This window comes from Carettochelys insculpta, chromosome 2, assembly GCF_033958435.1.
Source record: "Carettochelys insculpta isolate YL-2023 chromosome 2, ASM3395843v1, whole genome shotgun sequence".
NCBI classification, from domain to species: domain Eukaryota; kingdom Metazoa; phylum Chordata; order Testudines; family Carettochelyidae; genus Carettochelys; species Carettochelys insculpta.
In genome coordinates, this window is record NC_134138.1 from 207413839 (window position 1) to 207434726 (window position 20888).

General features: G+C 46.8%; 1 protein-coding gene across 9 annotated transcripts in view; it reads left to right on the forward strand.

The window, feature by feature from the left end:
- The window catches only part of THRB (thyroid hormone receptor beta), a 300896-nt gene that overhangs the window by 216179 nt on the left and 63829 nt on the right, over positions 1 to 20888 (forward strand). For all 9 annotated transcript variants that reach the window (XM_074984450.1, XM_074984449.1, XM_074984451.1 and 6 more), the window contains one exon: positions 7791 to 7854. In XM_074984450.1, coding sequence (XP_074840551.1) covers positions 7848 to 7854 — 7 coding nt within the window. In that variant the 5' untranslated portion in view covers positions 7791 to 7847. The remainder of the gene's footprint in view (positions 1 to 7790; positions 7855 to 20888) is intronic.

Here is a 20888-nt window from a genome sequence, read left to right on the forward strand (position 1 = left end):
CATACCTCACTAACATTCGTAGAGTCTAAAGGCTGTGGCTACAGCTACACTAGAAGCATCTGTAGACAGACACTCCTGTTGGAAGAGATTTTCCTACAAAAAGTCTATCAACAGAATAAAGCCGTACATTGAAACAGATCAAAAGAGTGGTCTACTTTGTTGACAGAATAGCTGGACTACCCAGCTGCTCTCTTGACAAAACAGCCAACTGGGAGCACAGCAGACATGGCTATCCAGTGTCCTGGAAGCCTCATCTCTCGACAGAAGTGCCCCCGCCCCCCCGCCTCAAGTGCCCACACAGCTTTCTTGTCAACATAGTCTGTCGATAAAGGCACTCTTCCTCATCTGGGAAAGGCAGAAGGTTGTCGGTGGAAATGCTTGGTTTTGTCGACAGGCAGTCAACAAAACACATTTTGTGTGTGGATGTGCACTGAGTTTTGTTAACAAATCACCGGTTTTGTCAAAAAAACTCATTAGCGTAGCCGTAACCTATCAGCCACTGCTTAGATCTGAAGCAGTGGTGTAGAGATGAAAAGGCCTCTGTATTTCATTCTTAATCCTAACAGACAGACAGCCATGTTATCTATATACTATCAAAACAGAAAAGTAGTCCAGTAGCACTTTAAAGACTAACAAACTAATTTATTAGGTGGTGAGCTTTCGTGGGATGGAAGAAGTGGGTCTGTCCCACAAAAGCTCACCACCTAATAAATTATTTTTTTAGTCTTTAAAGTGTTACTGGACTGCTTCATTCTTAATCCTATCAGCCGTGCAGTCCCTCTGAGGTTTATTTCAGCCAGTGAACTTGTATGAGAGGAAGAGTTTGGTGGGCTATGTATTAAACCAAACTGGTTTAAGTTAATTGGTTCGTCACCTTTTGTGACACCCTGCATCTACACAAGCCCCTTCCTTCCTTCCTTCCTAACACCAGATAGGAAGAAGGGGCTTTCAAAAACTGGGGGGTCCTTTCGGAAGGTCCCCATCTCCATGGGCAGCATGCGATTCAAAAGCCGCACTTTTGAATCGCCACGGCCACAATTATGCTAATGAGGCAGTGCATATTCATAGCAGTGCCTCATTAGCATCTTTCGAACCCACTCATTAACATGCCCCTTCCAAAAGGAAGGGGCTTGTGTAGACCCAGCCACAATGAAAAAAGAGCAATGTCTGGCAGATGTGTGGCTTGTCAGGCAAAGAGACGGATGTGCTGCTAACCTGGAGACCCAGATTTGAGAGTTAATTCCAAATGTTCCCTTCTCTAGCCCTGAAAATACGATAGAGGGAAAGATGCAGAATGCGGGCATTTCTGATGTTTCTTCTATCCTTGAACACATCTGAGGGATTGTCTACACTACCACTTAAACTGATGCAATTTACGTCACTGATAGATATGAAAAAGCCACCTCCCTGAATAACATGTTACATTGCTGTCTACACAGACATAGCTTCTTCCTCTTTTTGAAGTGAAGTAATTATGTCAACGGGAGAGTGCTGTCCCGTCATCATGGTACATCCTCACCAGACATACTGTGTTGACATGTGGCATATGGGTAACCCTGGAAGCTTGAAAAAAAAGGTTCAGAATATCAGCACTGAAAGGACAAGAGAAATCTTTTTGCAACCTTAACTGCCATATATCTGCATTAATGCTTTGGGATGGAGCTTATCGCAAGATAATACCTTAGGGAAAACCTTCATGAATGGAAAGCTTGAATTGTAAGGAAAGAGTCAGACTGTGGCTAACCTGCTTGCAAAAACACTAGATAGAGAGCTAAAGACACAAAAGTTCATCTGCTAGAGACTGCTGCCTGGGTGGGATCACTATGGATGGAAGTCAAAGAGTAGTTTGCAGTACGATTGCATTTGTGTTGATCTCAGGAGATGAGAAAGAGAAGGGGGATGAGGTAATATTTTATTAGAGCAATTTGTATTGGTGAAAGAGACAATCTTGGGAACTCCACAGAGCTCCTCTTTAAGTCTAGGCAGGGAATCAGAATGCCGCAGCTAAATGTAGTTTGTTCTAGCTTGAATTTACCTGTGATCCACCTTTCCCAGGCCAGAAGATACTATGTCCCAGGGCTGGCTACCGCAGGGCTGTCTGCAAGGGTCTGCACTGGCTGCACGGGATGGCCAGGGTAGGTGGCAGCAGGGTGCCCTCCACCCACCTCCAGTCCTCAGGGGCAGTGCACCTTGTCCCCCACCCCAACCCCCCAGGTCAGCTGAGTGGGGCCAATGGCCCCATTCGACTAACTGGCAAATTTAATTATGCAGCAATCCCTGTTCCCCAGGGATGCCAGATAATCAAGCTTTTACTGTAATTTTGTGACCTTCTCCAACAGAACACTTCAGCATTGGTTTAACCAACAGAAATCTTCACATTTTTTGAATGCAACAATTTTTGAGACAGCCACATGTAGCTAATGGCTATTGGTTAGACACCGGTTGATTCTGTCAACAGACATTTGATTTTAACATCAAGGCAGACAAAGAGCCCAGACTGAACTGTTGTGCCATATTTCTTAACAAGAAGGCGTTTTATTTACTGCAAATTAAAAGTAGGATGAAAAGTTAATTGTTAATTCCAGAATCACTGAATCAAGAAACAATTTTGAAAAATCATTGCCATCTATAAAACAGCTAATAAAACCCCACTTCATTTATTATTTGTAATACAGCAGCAGCTAGACATCCCAACCAATCAAGGCCCCATTGTGCTGATTGCTGCATATACTCAGAGCAGGAGACAGCCCTTGCCCCAGAGAGCTACACAGAAAAGAAGAAGAAAGTAGTTTCTCAGGTTTACAGACAGGGAGCTGAGGCACAGAAAAATTAAAGCTACGTCTACACGTGAAGCCTACATCGAATAGCTTATTTCATGTAGCGACATCGAAATAGGCTATTTCAATGAATAAAATCTACACGTCCTCCAGGGCTGGCAACGTCGACGTTCAACATCGACGTTGCACAGCACCACATCGAAATAGGTGCTGCGAGGGAACGTCTACACGCCAAAGTAGCACACATCGAAATAAGGGTGCCAGGCACAGCTGCAGACAGGATCACAGGGCGGACTCAACAGCAAGCCGCTCCCTTAAAGGGCCCCTCCCAGACACAGTTGCGCTAAACAACACAAGATCCACAGAGCCGACAACTGGTTGCAGACCCTGTGCATGCAGCATGGATCCCCAGCTGCAGCAGCAGCAGCCAGAAGCCCTGGGCTAAGGGCTGCTGCACACAGTGACCATAGAGCCCCGCAGGGGCTGGAGAGAGCGTCTCTCAACCCCTCAGCTGATGGCCACCACGGCAGACCCCGTTATTTCGATGTTGCGGGACGCGGATTGTCTACACGTGCCCTACTTCGACGTTCAGCTTCAAAGTAGGGCACTATTCCCATCCCCTCATGGAGTTAGCAGCTTCGACGTCTCGCCGCCTAACGGCTATGTTAACATCGAAATAGCGCCCAACACGTGTAGCCGTGACGGGTGCTATTTCGAAGTTAGTGCCGCTACTTCGAAGTAGCGTGCACATGTAGACACGGCTTAAATGACTTGCCCCAAATCATACAGGAGCTCTGTGACAGTGACGTATCTCTTTGTGGTGCCCTGGTACCAGGACCTGTCTCTGTGTAGAGTCCTGGACAAATGGCCTTCTTTCATTTCATCACGAATTTTTACATGCATGACTACTTCATGCCACATAGTGGTCTTATTGAGGAGTATGGCAAGACTCCCAATGGGGGTTAGGATTTGGCCCTTAAAATAGAATTGCCTGAAAAAGCTTTTCCTTTCCTTTTGTTTATTTTTTCTTTTAAATGGGCCTGTAGACAATTTTAAGACTAGTAACTAATTATTTATGGGAAGAACAAGCTTTATTTCCAAAACTTGATGACCTGTTTTTAAGAAGTACTGTATATGGTTGTCAGTGAGTCAGCTAACCACAATTAAATTCAGGCAAATGGCTTATTGGTGAGAGTCAGTAGTTCCAGTGCCACTTTGGAAGGGGCCTGACCTTGACTTTAATGGGAGTAGGAACATACCTCATCTATATTTACTGGTCTCCTGTTTAATTTGTTGTTTGGCAGAGTGGAAAATACCTGAGAGTTCCACAAGATGTCAGTAGAAAGAGAATAAAGTTTTCTTTGTGACCTCCATTTGTACTTGTTTGTACATGGCAAAAGGGAAACAGAGGATCTGTTTTCCACCTAAAGATTAAAGAGCATCCTGTTATTTCTATGAAGAGTCCAGATTTGCTTTCAGGCAGCCTGTATGTAGGGAAAGCGGAGAGACAAATACATCAGAACATGCAAGGAGACTGATTTTTTTAGCTTTTCGTCCCATAAAACCTTCACCTGATGGGTTTTATTTTCTTACTTGCTGTTATATGTGCCATAAAAGTTGAGCTCCTTTGAATATTCTGGGAACTAAGTGTAGCAATTCCAAACTTTGGATTAACAATTAATTTATTGTTAAGGTTCATCAAATATGTCAGGTTAAATGTGTCAAAAAATGACTAAAACAAATTAAGAACAAGATCCAATGAAAACGGTATACAAATATATTACATTAAAGGGGCTAAACTAACATTTAAAAATTGTGACATTGGAGAAGTAAATTGAGTAGTCAGTCATGTCCAGAGAGAATAAATAACAGTGAATTATAGGGCTATAATTTTATTAGGGAGTTGTGCCAGGTTCGTAAATCATGAGAATGAAGCTCATGGAGACTCAAAAGATTAAATGCAGCTGTTTCTTATTTTGTATCGTGTGTTTCTAAATTCAGACCCCCTGCCCTGCCCACTATCCCAAGGAGAGCTGCAGTCTTTCACCGGCTGATGTACACACTTCTGCCTGTCCCTGCTAATGCTTTTTTGACTCCTGTCTCCTTTTCCCCCCATTACTGACTCTGTCTTGCTAGCTTTCTGCTCCCAGCATGTCACTCTTTTAATGCATTAGTAGGACTTTCTTCGTGGCTGGAGCAGACTTGCCCTGTCACTTCAGTGGATCTGACTGGGTCAGTTTCATAACTCACATTTGGGTAGGATATCCTATACAGTACATGGTTGGTAGCAGTGAGGCACTAGAGGGAGCTAGAGGATAAAATGATGCCCACCAAACCATAGTAAGGGGTTCCAGCTGCGTAATAATGAATCAAGAACTAATGTGGACAAGTGGGTCTGATAAATGGGAAAACATTTTTCTTGTTGTATCTTAAAAGGCAGCTCAGACTGACCTTATCTGGGGACACTGACATGGGTCCTCATAACATGATTGGCTAAATTTCAATATTTGCTGGCATGACATCATCTAAATTTATAGCAGTGCCTTACACACCATGATACTCCTGTATGCATAGGTGACAAGGGGAGCAGACATGCATGGGGGTCTTTGTGCCCACTACACCCTGCAGAGGGGGCTCCATGCCTGATTCAGGTAGGGCAACATAGAAAAGCTAATAGAGACCCAGGGCCCAAACCCGCCTCATAGATAGTGCAGAGGGTATCCAGCTGGTGCTTCAACTTGTAGGTTGCAGTAAAGATGATGTGAAATTATGCCACAGTTAGTGTGGTGGTACATTCTCCTTTTACTCCAAGTCTCTGGAGTTCCATGTTCAAAGCTGATTACTCAGGCTTTTTGCAAATTAGGAGCCCAGATTTCACCCCAAACATTTACTTTCCCATGCTGCGGCTAGTGTCTTAAAGAACATAGGAAACAGGCACATGCATCTGCTTCTTTAATTTTTAAAGCCATTTTCACTCCAAATAATAACACTGTCCCTATAACATCTTCGTCCTTACAATATCAAAAGCCTGCATTTCTTTTCCAGATTTAATAAATGAAGGACATATTATATTTTGTAGTATTTTGTGTATAAGAAACATCCCATGCAACAACAAAGGGTTATTGTGAAATAATGCTAACAACTTTCCTATAAAATTTATGGGTCAGAACCTTTGCTGGAGATCTGGCTCATTATCTCTCAAGAAGGGGAAGAAGTGTCCCTTGAACCCAAATAAATTGAAAGTAAGTAAGAATACACCTACATGAAGCTTTTGATGACTAATGGGAGGAAAGCACAGTAACTTAAATTGCCTCGGCAAGAAATGATGATGTTTAAAGTCATCTTCACATTTTTAAACCTTTACATTCATTTGGTTTTCTTTCTGATGAAACATTCACATTCTCAGATAGATATAATGAAATATGTAGATAGAAACGGGTGTGGTACATCCATAAAGGGAGGTACATGGTATTGTTATGGTGGGAAGCCCTAGACGATGCTGTTACACATGATCCGTCAGTTCTTTTCCTTATTAGATGAGCACTGTTCCGTCTTAGAAAAAAATGTGCTTTTATTTTGTGATGCACTTTCTCATTGGAGGGGCTGTTCCCAAGCAGCAGAAGAATTTGTTCTGTCATCATGTCAGTAACGAATCAAGGCTGAGTTGCTTCTGCCACTGAGATTCCTCTTTGTTGTTTATGGCACCTCTGTCCCAGACCTGACGTGTATATATTTTAAAATAAACAGGATTTACTAAGATGACACCCCTACTCTCTGTCACTGATTTCTCTTCCAATATAGTAATGATCTGCAAACTTTTCCTGCTGCTCAGTAAAGGGGTGTCAATAAGAAAACATCAAGAAGTCCTGTGGCACCTTATACACTAACAGATATTTTGGAGCATAAGCTTTCATGGGCAAAGGATAAGAATAAGAATACATGTATTACATGGGTATGTATGTGTGTGCACATGTGGCTAGAGACAGAGATGTTTGTATGCACGAAGTCTTAGAATGATAGGGTTCGAAGAGACCACAGGAGGACCAATCCCAACTATGTCACCACAGTCAGGGCTTTGTCAAGCTGAGACTTAAATCTCTCTAGAGAAGGAGATTCCATCACCTCTCTAGGTAAACTGTTCTAGTGCTTCAGCACCCTCCTGGTGAAAGAGTTTTTCCTCATATCCAACCTAGACCTCTCCCGCTGGTACTTGAGACAATTGCTCCTTGCTATGTCAGCTGTCACCTCTGAAAACAGTCTGTCTCCATCCTCTTTGTAATCCCCTTGCAGACAGTTGAAAGCTGCTATCCAATCCCCACCCTCACCCCACTCTTCTCTTCTGCAGACTAGTCCTTGTAAGTATAAGTTTATAGGCGATATGGAGAATGTGATGGTTCAAAGGTATAAGAGTAAGACACACGAAATGGTTTGCTAGTTAGTGAAAATAATGCCATATTTGATGACAAGAAATTCGTGAGGGTTCGAAGACTTGCATGTTACAAGTTTGGGAACCCAAGGCCTTCTCATTCTTTTGTTGCCTCGCTTACTACATTATTCTGAGTTGTATACGTGATTCACTAGAAACAATGACATAAAAGAGAATTTTAAAGACCTGTGAACATATATAAAGGTCCAAGTTCTCTGAGACACAACATGAGTCCCAAAATTACATATTAATGGAGGCCCAATGGAATCTTCTGCAAAAATCTAAGGGAAGGTGTTTCCCCAGCAGGTAATACTGTGGTGTGAGTGGGAGCATTCTTCTTTCACAGGCATATGCTCTCTGACCGTTCCTCTGGAGACCTGGTCTTCCACAACTGTGCCAGGATTCAGAGTAGTTTGCATTTGTTGCTGTCTGCAGTGGTACAGAGCAGTTCAGCTTGGAGGCATTGTGAAATGCCAGCACACATGGACTGTACCAAAACTGTCTTATTCTTTTTACATGCTAATGTTAACCCAGCTATTTTACATTTCTGGATGTCTCATAGATATATTTTTTTCTCCTCTTGGCAGGTGATATTGGTGAAAAAGAAGAATGAGGATGATTACTTATCCATAACTCCCAGCAGTATGTCAGGTACCCATATTTCATACAGTCTTTACACAGTGTCATGTACTATTTTATTTACCATTATATGGGCATCAAGTGCTTTCAAAAGGTTATGAAATGAATTGGTCCTGAAGACAGAAGTCCTCTTGTACCCCCAGAACACATGTAAATTAGGTAGCAAGATTCCCCACATCAGCCTACTGATGCACCCTACTTCCCAGCTGGAGAGGCCATCTCTAGGGAAGAAGGGAAAGAGAAGTCCATTCCCTGTGCTCATTCCTTCCATGACTCCTCTGCTGCAACATGGCTTTCATTACTACTGATGTGGGCTAAACTGGGGGTAAGCACCACAAGACAAAAGGCTCTGGACTTCATTTCAAGTGCACTTGGCCCAGCCCCTCTTCCTGTGGATATAAGAATGTTCACTTAGCATTAGAATTCCCTGTGTTAAAAAACATTGTAAGCACCAAGCGGGATGCCCTGGAAGATGTGAAATGATATTGAATCTCAGACTCCCTCCCTTGCACTGTACATTCAGGAGTTGTTTTTTTGTTTTTGTTTGTTTGTTTGTTATTATTAATTCGCATTTTCAAAAAGAAGATGCTTTATTTATCAATAGCTTTTCACCATTTCAAAACCTGCATGTTTTATTTTAAAAGCTCACTTGTGAGATGCAGAGTGCTAATTTTGAGCTGCTGGAAGGAAGTCGCAACAGGCCAAGTTGAATTCCAGTCACTGTACTTAGGGGAGCATTCCATCCCAATTCCTGGGGGGTTGGTCATGACTTTACCCACAAAAGGTACAAAAGTACTCGGGTCCTGTGCACAGGGACCTGCTGGAGACACTGTGACTTCCCAGAGCAAAATGTCTCATTGTGCTTCCCCACAGGAAGGGTGATTCTGAACCACCCTCAATGCAGGGAAAGGGTTAAATGGCATAACCTGGCTCTTTAGCATTTATAAAAAAGGAGTAAGCAGCACAGACACATGTCAAGCGAAAAGGGCAAAGTGAAAGAAACTGATTTGAAAATAAAAATAAAGGCTCAGCTGCTGCTTTCAAGTGTTTTTCTTCCCAATCCATTTTAATTTTTCGCTTCTTATTAAAAGAGCTCGTAATCCCTTGCATGATTGCGAATAGAGAAAGGAGCAGGCCTAGAATATAAAGCTTTTCAAATCTTTGGCTACAGCTAGAGAAAGAGGTCTAAGGCCAGATGGGAGGTTATCCTTAATGAATTAAAACCGAGGTTTAGATTCTGCCGTTTGGAGTCCATGGAGTTACCATTGATTTACATCCATGTGTCTGAGAGCAAAATCTTGCCCAAAATGTGCTAAACTGTCTGGAATTGTACATTGTATTGTATTGAGCGTTTATCTACTTGCTTTTTTTATATACATCCCCCTTGCGTGTATGCTGTATTTTTTATTACTGTTAAGCTGATTGCTGAGTAGACACTGGCCAAACATTGCGGCCCTTAGTGAAATCAATCGGAGCTTTGCTAAAGAAAGAATTGCAGATCAGGGACTCTGTAGAACAACCAAATCACAGTTACTGTGCAAGTCATTATTTTAGAATTATTTTATTCTGGTGTATTTGAAATCTCAGCTTTAACATTGTAGTGGAGTGATTTTTTTGAAGTGAATGGTGTGTGTGTGTGCACGCACGCACGTGTGCATGCAACATCTGTCTGTCTCTCTGGTTAGAAATAAAGAGGGATGCCAAATTTTCTAAAATTATTTTGTGTTCCTCAGTCTTTGGATGCCCACTCTGAGGCCCTGAAACAGGGTGACTTAACACTTTTAGGACTAAAGACCTGAGCCCTAAGTTGCTAAGGAGACACATCAGAGCAGGGATCGAGTGATTCTACTACAAGAGGAGGATGCTCAGGGAGGAACACAAAGAAGGAGGTAGCAGAGATTAAGGGTATGTCTACACTTACTGGGAAATGGGTTGATCTTCCGGGAGTTTGATTTAATGCGTCTGGTAAAGATGCACAAAATTGATCTTTCTGGGATCTCCTTTTGTGAGGAGTAAGAGAGGCCAACTGGCGAAACGCTCCTGTCGACCTCCCTCAGTGGAGACAGACCTTACAGTCGACTGCAGATGTGTCGATTCTAGCTGTGCAATTGCTGTAGCTAGAAATGCGTATCTGCAGTCAACTCTAAGGTCTAGTGTAGACCACGCCTAAGAAAAGCTACATTGAACGGGAGACTTTTGCAGGAGATTGTTGACCAGGGAGAAGGTCTGGCTCTGGAAGCTGGTGTAAGTGTATTTAATAAATCTCTTGAAAGGGAAACACTGAGGCAGGCTGTCCAGAGATTGACTTCAAGCCATGAGGGCGTTTTCAGAACAGAATGCAGTTGGCTTGCTGACACACACAGAGGGGCCTGATTTTTCTGAAAGTGGAATGCCTTTGTATGTCAGTGTATAAATAAGAAACTGTTAAGAAAGCAGAGGAGCAGGGAAAAGAGACTCAATTATAGTAAAAAAAAAAATCTCCAGGCCAATGCTGCACAGGACTGAGTTTTGTACCCTGTCTTAGTTCAATAAATTAGACCCCAGGAGAAAGGGGGGTTATTGGACAAAAAGCCTATCTAAGTGTATTTAACAAATCTCTTGAAAGGGAGAAACTGAGGCAGGCTGTCCAGAGTCTGACCTCAGGCCATGAGGGGATTTTCAGGACAGGAGGCACACACATGAAGGGGCCTGATTTTTCAGAAAGTGGTATGCCTTTATATGTAAATGAATGAATAAGAAACTGATAATTGCACTATAAGCATGTTTCTCAGCCAGGGGTACATATACCTTTGGGGATATACTGAGGTCTTCCAGGGGGTACATCAACTCATCTAGATATTTGCTTAGTTTTACAACAGGTTACATAAAAAAACACTAGCAAAGTCAGTACAATCTAAAAGTTCATTCAGACAATGGCTTGTTTCTACTGCTTCATATAGGCCTCATGCTGAAATGAAAGTACAGTATTTTTATTTCGATTCATTTATTGGGCAATAAGGTGGTAGAAAGTCAGCAAGTTTTCACTAGTAGTCATCTGTGCTATTTTTGCATGTTTTTGTAAGTAAGAAGTTTTTAAGTGAGGTGTAATTTGGTGGTGTGCAAAACAAATCTGACTCCTGAAAAGGGTACAGTATTCTGGAAAGGTTGAATGGCACTTGTTTCAAGACCTCAGGTTACCTTAGGGCCATGTTTGTCAGCTAGTGACACACATACCCATAAGGGCACACGAAAGAAGTCTGGGAGTACTTTTTTTTTTTAAAGGGAGTACTTTACAACACTGCACTATCTCTCACAGAACTATGTGAGAGCCAAGTAAAAATGAAAAAAAAAAAGAGAGAAAAAAATTCTTACACAAATTGGAATGTACATTTATTAGAATAACATTCATAATAAAATTATCTTGTCCAGGAGCATAACCACAGGAATCTATGTAGTCCTCCAGAATGCAGGCAATGTTGTAGTTCCTGTCTATGGGAAGGAGTCAGTTGAAAAGTTAGACCTGCAGGGCCCTGCCATCTTGTAACAGATCTGCTGTGCCTTGTGTTGGTCTGTACATCTTTACCACCATCATCAGCTATGGATCTCATATTTTGCACAGTCTATGGCCATGTCTACACTATAGAGTTTTCTTGACAAAACCGGCGTTTTCTCGACAAAACCCTTGGAGCGTCTACACCTAATATGAGTCCTGTCAGCATGCTGTCAACAGAACGTGGCACGTTTGTCAACAGACTTCTGCCTCTCCCTCGCCGGGCAGAGCTCCTGTCTCAACAGATTCTGTCAACAAAACTGTAGAGTAGACGCTCCGGGGGTGGGGGCGCCTTTTGTCGACAGAACATCCTCCATGGCGCTGGCCAGCTGGAGCTGCAAGACACCCTGTCCAACACAATCACAGCTCTATGCTCTCTGCCTCCAGCCATGCTTAAAGGTACAGGGAGCCCAGTGAACCCGTACCAGGAAGCCAACAGAGTGCTAGCAAGAGGGTCACCAAATGGCTGCTCACAGCTGCACAGGCAGTCCCTTCTGACCCAAGGACCTCATATGGCGGTGAGCCAAGTACCGCATGATCCCCCTGGCCTCTCCAGGGCACAGGGAGAGGACACCCAAGACCCACCCTGGGGGTCAGGGAGGTGGGCCTGCTCCTGCACTGAGCCTGAGAACAGGGATCTGCTGGTCCTCTGGTCCACGGAAGCCATCTTCTTAGACCCAGCTGCCAAATGGCAGAATGCCCTGGGCTACAACAAGGTCACCACCACCCTGGCGGAGCACAGCAACCCTGCCTGGACCATGGAACAGGTCTAGGCCAGAATTAAGGAGCTGCTCCAGGTCTGTGCCCCATCCTGGAATGCCACACAGAGGCTGGGGGCAGGACGGCCAAGTTGCCTGTACTACGAGGAGCTGCACCAGCTCCTGTGGGCCGACGACACGTCCCCTACAGCAGCATCACTGGACACCTCTGTGGAAACACCCCTTCCCCGCACAGCCCAGAGCAGGAGGCCCAGCCAGAGAAGCAGCAGCCCAGGACCCAGGCAGAACCCAGGCCGAAGGCTGACACTACCTTCGCGGTCAGTGACAGGACACTGGTCATCACCCTGAAGTCAGACCCCTCCTCCAGCCAGGGCGCCTCCTGCGCATCCCTGGACCTTTCTGAGGGACCCTCTGGTGAGTACCTCATGGGTGACGCACTCCAGGGCATGGGGGGGTGCAGGTGGAGCCATGTCATGAGCCTCACCAGCCTGGTGACGGTAGGACCCACCCTATAAGCCCAACATGTGCAAGGCAACACGTCCCACTCGATCCAGTCAGGCAGCCTCAGCGAACGGGTGCTGACCCACTGCCAGCCCCATGGGAGGCTACATGAGCCCGAAGGCCCCAGGGGAGCTGGACCTGCCTGCCCCTGCCACAGCTGGGAGCAGGACATCTGCACGGGTGAGGACGAGGCTCCAGACACACCACTGCGGAGTGTGGCCCCAGCTCACGGGCACACCTGCAGGCAACAGGCAGCCCAGCCCCATGGACAGTGCCCTGAGCCACGCATATGCAGGGGGCCCTGGGGAGGAGCAGGCTGCATCTGACCCACCTGCCACCCATGGGGGAACCCCACCGAGACTGGACACCTCCCTTGTCTAACAGTTTATTGGGTGGAGGGGACATGTGTGGGGCGCAGGGCCCACCCCTGGGGTGCCACAGACCCCCCATGTGGCTGGGCGGCCCATGCTCCCAGGATAACCCCATCCCCAGCCCGGGGTGGGGACTGCCACTCATGGGGGGGCAGCGCCTCTGAGGCCTTGTGGCAGGAAGGACTCACCATCTCTCCTCCCTTTTTCCCTTACACCTGCAACTTTGGAGGGCTGGGCCAGCCCCACCTTTCCACCAGGGCCGACCAGCCCCAGGGAGGAGCAGGAGCCAGAGCTGGAGCCAGAGTGAGGTGCGCTGCCAGGACCACTGCTGCCAGGATGCGTCAGTGCCCCCACTGTGGCAGAGGCAGGCTCATGGCCGGAGGGCTCACTGCTGGGGCAAGGAGGACCAGGGGCCCTGATCCAGGTCGCCGTCCTGCTGGAGTGGCGGCTGCAGGCTGACAAGGTGCATTGGGCACAGGACTGGGAATGGCAGGAGCAGGCATGGGAGCAGCTTATGTCCCACCTAGACACCCTCACTGGCTTCTGATGGGACCATTTTGCCCAACCACCCATGCCCACAACCCCCACTCCACCCGCCATCATCACTCCCCCTGCCTCTACTCCCACCACTGCTCCCTCTGCCCCTGTTGCCTTGCCCCTGCTGGGCATCCTACCAGGTGTCCTGGACCTGGCCCAGTGGCTGATGGCCATGACTGTCCCCCAGGCCATCAGCCCCTCCCCCTTCAGACCTCCCCACTCCTCCTGCCAAGCCTGACCTCACCACTGCCCCTCCCCACCCATAACTCCCCTTGCCGTCAGCCCCATCCCAGCTGCAACAGGGACACCAAATCCACTGTGGGAGGGACTCCTGTGGCCTGTGCCACTTGGGGTCTTGCTCCCTCATGGGGTCATGGCCCCCCCACCCCTTCCATGGACTGGAGCCTCCCCACTCCCTGCCCTGTGCCTCCATTTCAAAGTTTGGATGCTCACCACCCCTGTCCCAAGCTCCCCACACCATGTGTATAGTTTCCCAACTCTTTACCATGTACATAGTTAGTAGCAAAGTTTATTTTGCACACGTACTTCTAGTTGACAATTAAGTTTTTATTTTTTCACCACTCCTGTCTCTCTCATTCTTGTGGCGGGGTACGGGGGAGGGGGCAAAGGGAGAGGTCATGGTGGGGATGGGACGGGGCTGCAGGCCTGTAGCCCTTGCAGGGGGTGTCCTGAGGGGTTATTGGAGTACCTGGGAGAATCTCTCTCTCAGTGTCTCCCAGATCCACAGCCCATCCAGATAAGCCTGGCAGAAGGGGGCTGCACCCAGCTGTTCATAGGTGCCGCTGATGTCCATTCCCCACCCCAGGAGGAAGGCCTCCCTTTTACCCTCTATAAGGTTGGATAATACCAGCCCCAGAACTGAGCTTTGGGGACGCTCCACTTGAAACTGACCACCATCCATATATTGGGCCATTGACCACTACCCATTGGGCCTGATCGTCAAGCCAGCTTTCTATCCATCTTATAGTCCATGCATCCAATCCATACTTCCTTAATTTATGGGCAAAAAGGTGCACAAGTAAATAACAGCTGCAGTGTACAGTAAATTCACATTATTTTTTGCTTTTTGATGTACTGAAGTAAAATGCTAAGGTCTGTTGAAGCCACTAGGATTTTTGCCAATAACTTTGGTGGGGCCTGGATTTCACCCTGTCAGTATCTCTTTTCAGAATGTGTCCAGAGACTGGGCTTCAGCTCCCAAATATTAATAAAGTTCTATCTGAGAATGACCATAAAGTTGGATCAAGATAGGAATTATAATAAAATTAAGTGCTGATGTTGGGGAATATAATTTAAATGTCATAAATGCATATTTTCAAAAAGTAGAATTTAATATGTAGGATTTCTTGTAATAGGTCACTCATTTGGAGAAGCAAATTAATCAGTGTTTTTGAAAACAAAGCTATCTGCAGATGAGTAGCTGCACGAGCAGTGTATGTAATTTCAAAGAGCTGGGGAAAGTAATAGTTTCAGATAAAATAGCCACCTTTTCCATGTAAGCTATTTCTCTGTAATGCTTATTAACCTGTCACACTCTTCAGCAAGTCAAATGGAAAACTGTTGGTGATTGAGTATTGTTTGAGAAGTGATTCTTTATAAATTCCCTGAATGATTTTCTTTGGATAACTTAATTTAACCTACATCACTATGTGGTACAGCAAGTTGTCTCCCTGTTCTTGTCCAGCAGACCATGGCAAAATCCCACTAACCAAGAAAGATTACTTCTTTTACTAATGGGCTTTCTGGAAGGCCAGTAACTACATTAATGTAAGGTTTGGTTAGTCCAGGATTCAGCAGCTTTGTAGTAAGCTACTAGAGATTTTCAACAGGTTAACAAGATTTATAACGTGGGCTGATTTTGCACCAAGCTGTGAATCATTGTACAAAGGCCCTCATTACTTGTCAAGTTGTATTTTCTAATGTGTAGTTAAAAATAACATATTTCATATGTTGTACCATGTAGACATGGGAACTTATTGTTATTCTCTGATGCTTTTTTATTTATCCAGTGGTTTTGCCTTTAAAGATATTCTCTCTTTGTATGGCATTGAGATTGCTTTTGCTTTACAGATAAGTTTCTATAAAACACTTGCATCTTCACAAAACTAGAAGGGCTTATTTCTGTACACCTGTGCAGGTGCCCAGGTTGGATACTTTATTTAATATTGCTATCCTAACTCATTTAAACAGCCATTCACTTTTCCAGACAAAAGACACTTTTGTCTTAAAAATCATACTTAAGTTGATATTAAACATGAATTGAGAAAGAAAATGCATCTGTGTTTTTTTAAGTCTGTAAAGCCGCGTCTACACGAGCCAGCTACTTCGAAGTAGCCGCGCCAACTTCGAAATAGCGCTCGCCACGTCTACACGTGGTGAGCGTTATTTCGAAGTTGAAATCGACATAAGGTGGCGAGACGTCGAAGTCGCTGTCCCCATCAGGAGATGGGAATAGTGCCCTACTTCGACGTTGAACGTCGAAGTAGGGCACGTGTAGACGATCTGCGTCCCGCAACATCGAAAGAGCGGGGTCCGCCATGGCGGCCATCAGCTGAGGGGTTGAGAGACACTCTCTCCAGCTCCTGAGCTGTATGGTCGCCGCATGCAGCAGCCCCTTAAACCTTCCCACCCCCTGCGTTCCTGTGCAGGAAGCTGAGAGCGCGTGCAGGCGGCAGCACTGCCATGCAGCCAGCCTGCACGCCTGCAGCAGCCCCAACCCACCACCCCCGCAGCAATGGCAGCAAGCCAGCCCCCCAAGTGCACCCAGGGCACCCCCCCAAGGGGAGCCAGGGCTCCCAGGCTGGCACCCAGCCCAGGAAGAGGCAGCAGGACCCCTCCTGGATGGAGGCCGAGATCCGGGACCTGCTGGGGCTCTGGGGCGAGGAGGAGGTGCTCCAGGTAATGGGGAGCAAGAGGCAGAACGTGGATGCTTTTGCTCGGCTGGCCGAGGGCCTGGCTGCCCGGGGTCACCCTGCCTGCACTATTGACCATGTCAGGAGTAAGGTGAAGGAGCTGCGGCAGGGTTACGCCCGGGCCCGGGATGTGGCCAGCCGGTCTGGGGCTGCCCCCGCCACTTGCCCCTTTTACAGGGAGCTCAGGGCCCTCCTGGGCCCCCGGTAAACCTCCTCCTCCCCGGCCACTCTTGACACCTCGGCCGACGAGCCCCAGCAGGCCCCGGAGATGGAGTCTGCCCCGGAGGCAAGCCCTGCACCCCAGGGCCCCCCCCAGGAGCCCACCCCTGGGATGCCAGAGGAGGAGGAGGGGAATCCTCCTCCAGCGATGGGGGGCTCCGCATCGCCCTCCTGTCCCGGAGCTCCAGCAGGGCGTCCTCCCAGTGGGTGTCCCCCGACCGTGGGAGCGGACTGTCAGGTATGTACCCCCTCCCGGTGCACACCCCCAGGCTTAAGGGGCAGGGACAAGAGACATGACCAGGGCCCTCCACATGCCCAGATGACCGTGGCCCCAAGGACAGCAGTGGGATGTCCCTCAGAAGAGTGCATCAGCCCCTGCCCCCCATGCTCCATCCCTGGGGATGGGGGGGAGCAGAACCTAGGGTCCCCAGGGGGGCGGGGAGGGTGGGACACCCATCATCAGCAGCAGCATCTCCGGGGGACGGGGATGGGGAACCTGCAGCAGAGGGTTGGGGGGACAAGGGCCACGGCTCAGGGCCCACACTAACGGCTGTCTCCACTCTTCTTCCCCCCGTGTTCCGCAGCTGCACCATCGGAGGGCCCGGAGAGCACTGGCAAGGTGTCCGTGGGCCCAGAGAGCCCACTGGGGCCATCCCAGCAGGCCAGCCCCTCAGCGGAGCACCGACCAGCCCCAGGATGGGGCCGATGGCAGAGCCGCCAGAGGATGGCAACGGACCCCTAGCTGCTCGCGACCCTCCCTGGGTCCTCTTACCTCCATGAGGACAGCCCCGACGGTGGCCTTGCCCACGCCAAACTGCTGCCCTACGGATCGGTAGCTGTCTGGAGCGGCCAGCTTCCAGACAGCGATGCCGACCCGTTTCTTGACCGTGAGGGCATGTCGCATGGAGGTGTCCTGGTGCCGTAAGGCAGGGGTGAGCCACTGGCAGAGCTCCAGGAATGTCTGCCGGCTCATGCGGAAATTCTGGAGCCAGCGCTCATTGTCCCACTCGCCGAGCACCAGCCGCTCCCACCAGTCTGTGCTCGTGGGGTAGCTCCACAGCCGGCGGCGTGTGCGGCGGGCGGGGCGGTCGGAGGGCAGCAAGGTCTGGGGCTGCTTCCTCATCCCCTGGGGACAGCTCCTCTTCTGTGAATAAAAGGTGATCAGCTGCCTCCTGCATAGCACTGAGCAGGGCAAGCACTGCTCCTGCAGGGGCGGGTGTGTGGACCTCTGGATGCTGCTGCTGCTGCTGCTGGGGGTCCATACTGCTTCGACGGGGCGTGCGTGCCTGTGGCTCTGCAAACCACGTGCTGTGCAGGCTGAGTGTGTCTGGGAGGGGCCCTTTAAGGGAGCGGCTAGCTGTTGCCCCGGAAGTGCTAGTCCGCCCTGTGACCCTGTCTGCAGCTGTTCCTGGCACCCTTATTTCGATTTGGGCCACTTTGGTGTGTAGACGCTCCCCTGCAGCACCTACTTCGATGTAGTGCTGCCCAACATCGACGTTGAACGTCGACGGCACCAGCCCTGGAGGATGTGTAGACACTATTCATCGAAATAGCTTATTCCGATTTCGCTACATCAAAATAAGCTATTTCCATGTAGCATACCCGTGTAGACGTAGCTTAAGAGTGTAGCCATTTTCTCAGGCATGGTTCATTAGAGTCTTGGTGCTCTTTTCTAGTGCTCTTAATGAGCAAGTCAATATATTTAGGTCAGTTTCTTTTTTTCAAAAGGTTGGATAGTTCAGCCTGCCACTTCTCCTACAATTAGATTGGTCACTTTCATTTGGAATAAAAGCTGTTTTCTTTTGCAGCTTTTTCCCCTGGAACACTGCCTTGTGGTTAAAGCATGGAACTATGTGTGAAGAGTCCTGGAGCTCTTTTGTAGCTATGCCACTAGCTAATTGTCACACTGTTACAGGGCCACAGACAGGACAACTGTCCCAGAGTCCAGCAAATTAAAAAGGCGCAGTGCTCCCAGCCATTTCCACTGCTATTTTGGGAATGGCTGGAGCCCTAGATCCTTTAAATCACCAGCAGAGCCCCAGGAAGCATGGACCAAGTTGTGTTGAAGGGCTGGTTGGGGAGGCTACCCAGCCCCATCCTGTTCTGCCAGGGGCTCCAGAGCCACTTCCTCCCGCCTTAGCCATTGACCTGGCAGTTCCATCAGCAGCCTTGCTATGTTACATCTGTCAGTGTGCCCCCTTAAATTGAAGTGATTACATAATATTACTGTTGTGTCTTACCTGTTCATTTCAAATGAAAAACAATTTTGAAAGCATTAACAAAAAAAAATCTGTTTCCCTGCCATTTCCAAGTCTGACCCAATGTCCTAAATTAATGGCTAATTTTACCTGCTTAATTCTAGCTTAAGTTTTTGTCTTGGAACTATTTTATGTTGCTTTGTTGATAAAGAGAGGATGCTATAGGCTACTTCTAGGTCTGCAGAATGTGAGCACATTCACAACACCTTGAACATTCTAAATGGAACTTCCGTAACAGTTGGTGTGAAAGAAGCCTCTCTTCAGATCCAAGTCACACCATTTTTCCAAAGTTGTTGGTGTATTTGGACAAGCATTCTCAGCATTATCTATATGTTCTTCCTTCGGTTTCTTAAACCTTTGTCACAACTTGATAGTTTTAGCAGTAGCCCTTTATGGTCATGCGGCAGATAAACCCCCATAACTGGCTGGTGTCAGCTGACTGAGGCACAGAAGTAAAATCAAAGCCTTGTGAATCCAAGTCACCTGACACCAGCCAAACATGGCTGTTTAATTGCTGTGTAGACATACCCTAGATCAGTGGTGCCCAGCTTCATTATGCAGGAGGATCACCACAACCTGGTGCTGGCCACACAGATTGTACATATTTTCTTGTACAAAGTAAAATGGTGTAACATTACAACAAAATTCTAATGAATTAGTCATTAGTATATTGTTTTGGACCAGCATTATTAAATGTGCTGATGGGCTGTGTATGGCCCCCTGGACCGTAAGTTGGACACTTTGCGCTGGAAGATTACAGCTCAGCATCAAATTCCTGAGCTTAGCTTTTCCATGGGCTTCATTCCAGGTACTAGTTATTGCAAATTTTAGAACTAAAATGGTTTAAGACCCGTTGTCTTAAATTAGCACGTGTGGATCAACAAGCTTAGTTGGGTACATATGGCCCTAGACTTGGACATCTGTAAAGCCTCAGTGGACCTTGTCCACATAATCTGTCTGTTCCACAGATTTAAAGTTGAGATTCAATACTTGTAAATTTCCTCCTTTGAAGACAAGCCACAACTTTATAAGATTATCATAACAACAGAAACACCTTCAGCCCTGTGAAGACAAAACAGACACCTTCTCTCTATGAATGACTAGCTAATCAGAACTTTATATCCTTTCCAGATGCTCAAAAAGTCATTTTCTAATTGTTCCCAAAGCAGCTTTCACAGTAGAAGTGTATTTGCCGTCCTACAGAATTCTTTCTCCACTTTTTCACATCCCTGTAGGTTGGATCTGCAATCCTTTTACTGGCGTTTTTCACTGTTTAAACACTTCACTATTTCTATATCTGTGGTCATTTCCCCTCCCTATCTTGAACAGGAATGGAGGTTAATATGCTAGAAGATGTTGAATATATATTTCCCTTCCTGCTGCAGAATAGTTGGATTGGAGCAATATCAAGGGGGGTGGATATCATAGAACAGAGACTAAATCTGTGCACGCTATATATATATAATTTATAATCTTAGCATGCGTCTAACAAAGTAACAACGTATAATTCCTCCACCCAAAATTATACCTGGCAAAATTGTTGTTGGCCTTTTTAAAACTATTTGTGATTTTTTTTCACATGATTCTATTGTTTTGCGTTGTTATACTACTAAATAGTTCACTGCTTGGCACCATGTAATGACTCGTTCCTCTTAAGTCGTTGATGTTATGTACCAGTGTTCAATGTAGCGCCCACATACTGTTTGCTTTGGTAAAATAATTGATGGTTTGGCATCTGTTTGTGTTTATTTTTAATGCAGCATTTTTCTCTATATATACAAACACCCATGCGCACATGCAAATATTGTAGCCTAGAATTTTCAAACCTGTTTGCCAAAAACAAAACACTAAAACCATATTTAGGAGCCTAAGTAAAGTAAAGCCTCTTATTGGGTGCCTAAATATGGATACAGAAACCTAACTGTATGCTTCTAGAATTGAAAGTGTTGGTCCTATAGTCTTATTGTAAGAACAAAGGT